The sequence below is a fragment of the Apis dorsata genome, unplaced genomic scaffold (genome assembly GCF_000469605.1).
Source record: "Apis dorsata unplaced genomic scaffold, Apis dorsata 1.3 scaffold_98, whole genome shotgun sequence".
Lineage (NCBI taxonomy): Eukaryota > Metazoa > Arthropoda > Insecta > Hymenoptera > Apidae > Apis > Apis dorsata.
In genome coordinates, this window is record NW_006263396.1 from 726066 (window position 1) to 727673 (window position 1608).

A 1608-nucleotide genomic window follows, 5' to 3' on the forward strand; every position below is an offset into this window, starting at 1 on the left:
TTATATATTTTATATAGAAATGAGGAGAAAATTACGTGGATACCTCCTCGCCTGATGTTCATACTAAACGTAACAGTTCTTTTTTTTTTGTACGATTAATTTATTGAAGTACGATCACGATGCCATTTTACAGCTCGAGTTTATAAGAAACAATTACGATAAACAACAATTTATTGAACAACGAATAATCAAAGTGTGGGAAATTTCTTATTATGTAATTTTTTTTCAAAAGGTTTGAAAAATGTAGAAACAAAATTATATAGGTGTATGTATGTATAGAGCGCGAAATTTCTCGTCTAATAACTTTGTTCATTTTTATCTATTTTTATTGTTACATTTGCATCTTGACGCGATATATATATATTGTTATATATTGCGTGACAGATGCTTTTTTCTCGAGAGAACGAAAAGAGCCAAGATTTATATTCATCGAAAAAAGAAAAAAGAAAAAAAAAAAACAAACAAAAAAAATAACTATTATTTTAAACGAGGAGGCCAATGTTGTAGAAGAAGGAAACAAATTGTACATATATAAAAATCAAATACGAGTAATAGTATTACATATCGATTTATCGTGCTAGGGAAAAAGAATTTTCTTTCTTTTTCCTTTCTTTTTTTTTTTTTTTTTTCTCTCCCTCCCCTCTTTTTCTTTCTCTTTTTCTTTTTGTATTAAACCAAACATCACGCGTCGATAGCCAACGCGCTATGATATACGACACCGACTGACGACTAATGTACCTAGGACATATCAGGACGAATCAAATAAATGATATTTAATACAAATCGATGATATAGTTGAATGAGAATATCCTGATCAATTTTTCCAGAACATTTGAATCTTCCGATTGTCAGATCGTTGGTTCTTGTTCAGTATGTATTATGTATATATGTCAGTAAATTCTTGTTTCTTTTTTTTTTAGGTTATATTTTATAATAACAATAACCTCGACACTATTTGACGTTTTTCGCATAAAAATGAAATGTTGAAAGTGATTCATGTTCTCGTATCCTCTTCCATTGTTGAAGATTTATTACTTTTGCATTAAATTATATCGGTGATTTACGTGATATATAAAAAATATATATATATATATATATATATATATATATCACGTAACTATATATGTATATACATATATATAGTTAAAAAATATACTAGAATACGTGGTGTCTCTTAGAAATTGATTTTGCTGAAATCAATATGTCGTTACAAATGTGTCGTGATCAACGAAAGTTGGGACAAATGGTCGATCAAATGAAAATACTTGCCAATAATTTGGACGAGTTACGAGCCGAAATTTCTGCATTGAAGGCGAGCTATTTAACGAAGAAAGACGATCCTTTGCGTAATAATGATTTGAAACAAAATTTAAACAAAAGTAGTAAGACTAATGTTTTAAGTAAATTAAAAAAATATATGAAGAAAGTAAAGAGTATGTATTCATTGAGGAAGGAGCAGAAACGAAGAAATCAAGAGGTATATCACGAAATATTTTGATTTTGATAATTAATTTACGCTACTCAAAGTAATTAGGAAATCGCATCGAAATTTGTTTTTTTTTTTTTTTTTTCTATTATCTTGTGAATCTAACGTTTTAATTAAAAAAA

The 1608-nt window shown here is 27.7% G+C and overlaps 1 protein-coding gene across 1 annotated transcript in view; it reads left to right on the top strand.

Annotated features, from left to right (window-relative positions):
* The first annotated feature begins 1146 nt into the window (after window positions 1-1146).
* LOC102679942 overlaps window positions 1147-1608 on the top strand; it is a 1893-nt gene continuing 1431 nt past the window's right edge. The window contains exon 1 of the mRNA XM_031508712.1: window positions 1147-1477. Coding sequence (XP_031364572.1) covers window positions 1202-1477 — 276 coding nt within the window. The 5' untranslated portion in view covers window positions 1147-1201. The remainder of the gene's footprint in view (window positions 1478-1608) is intronic.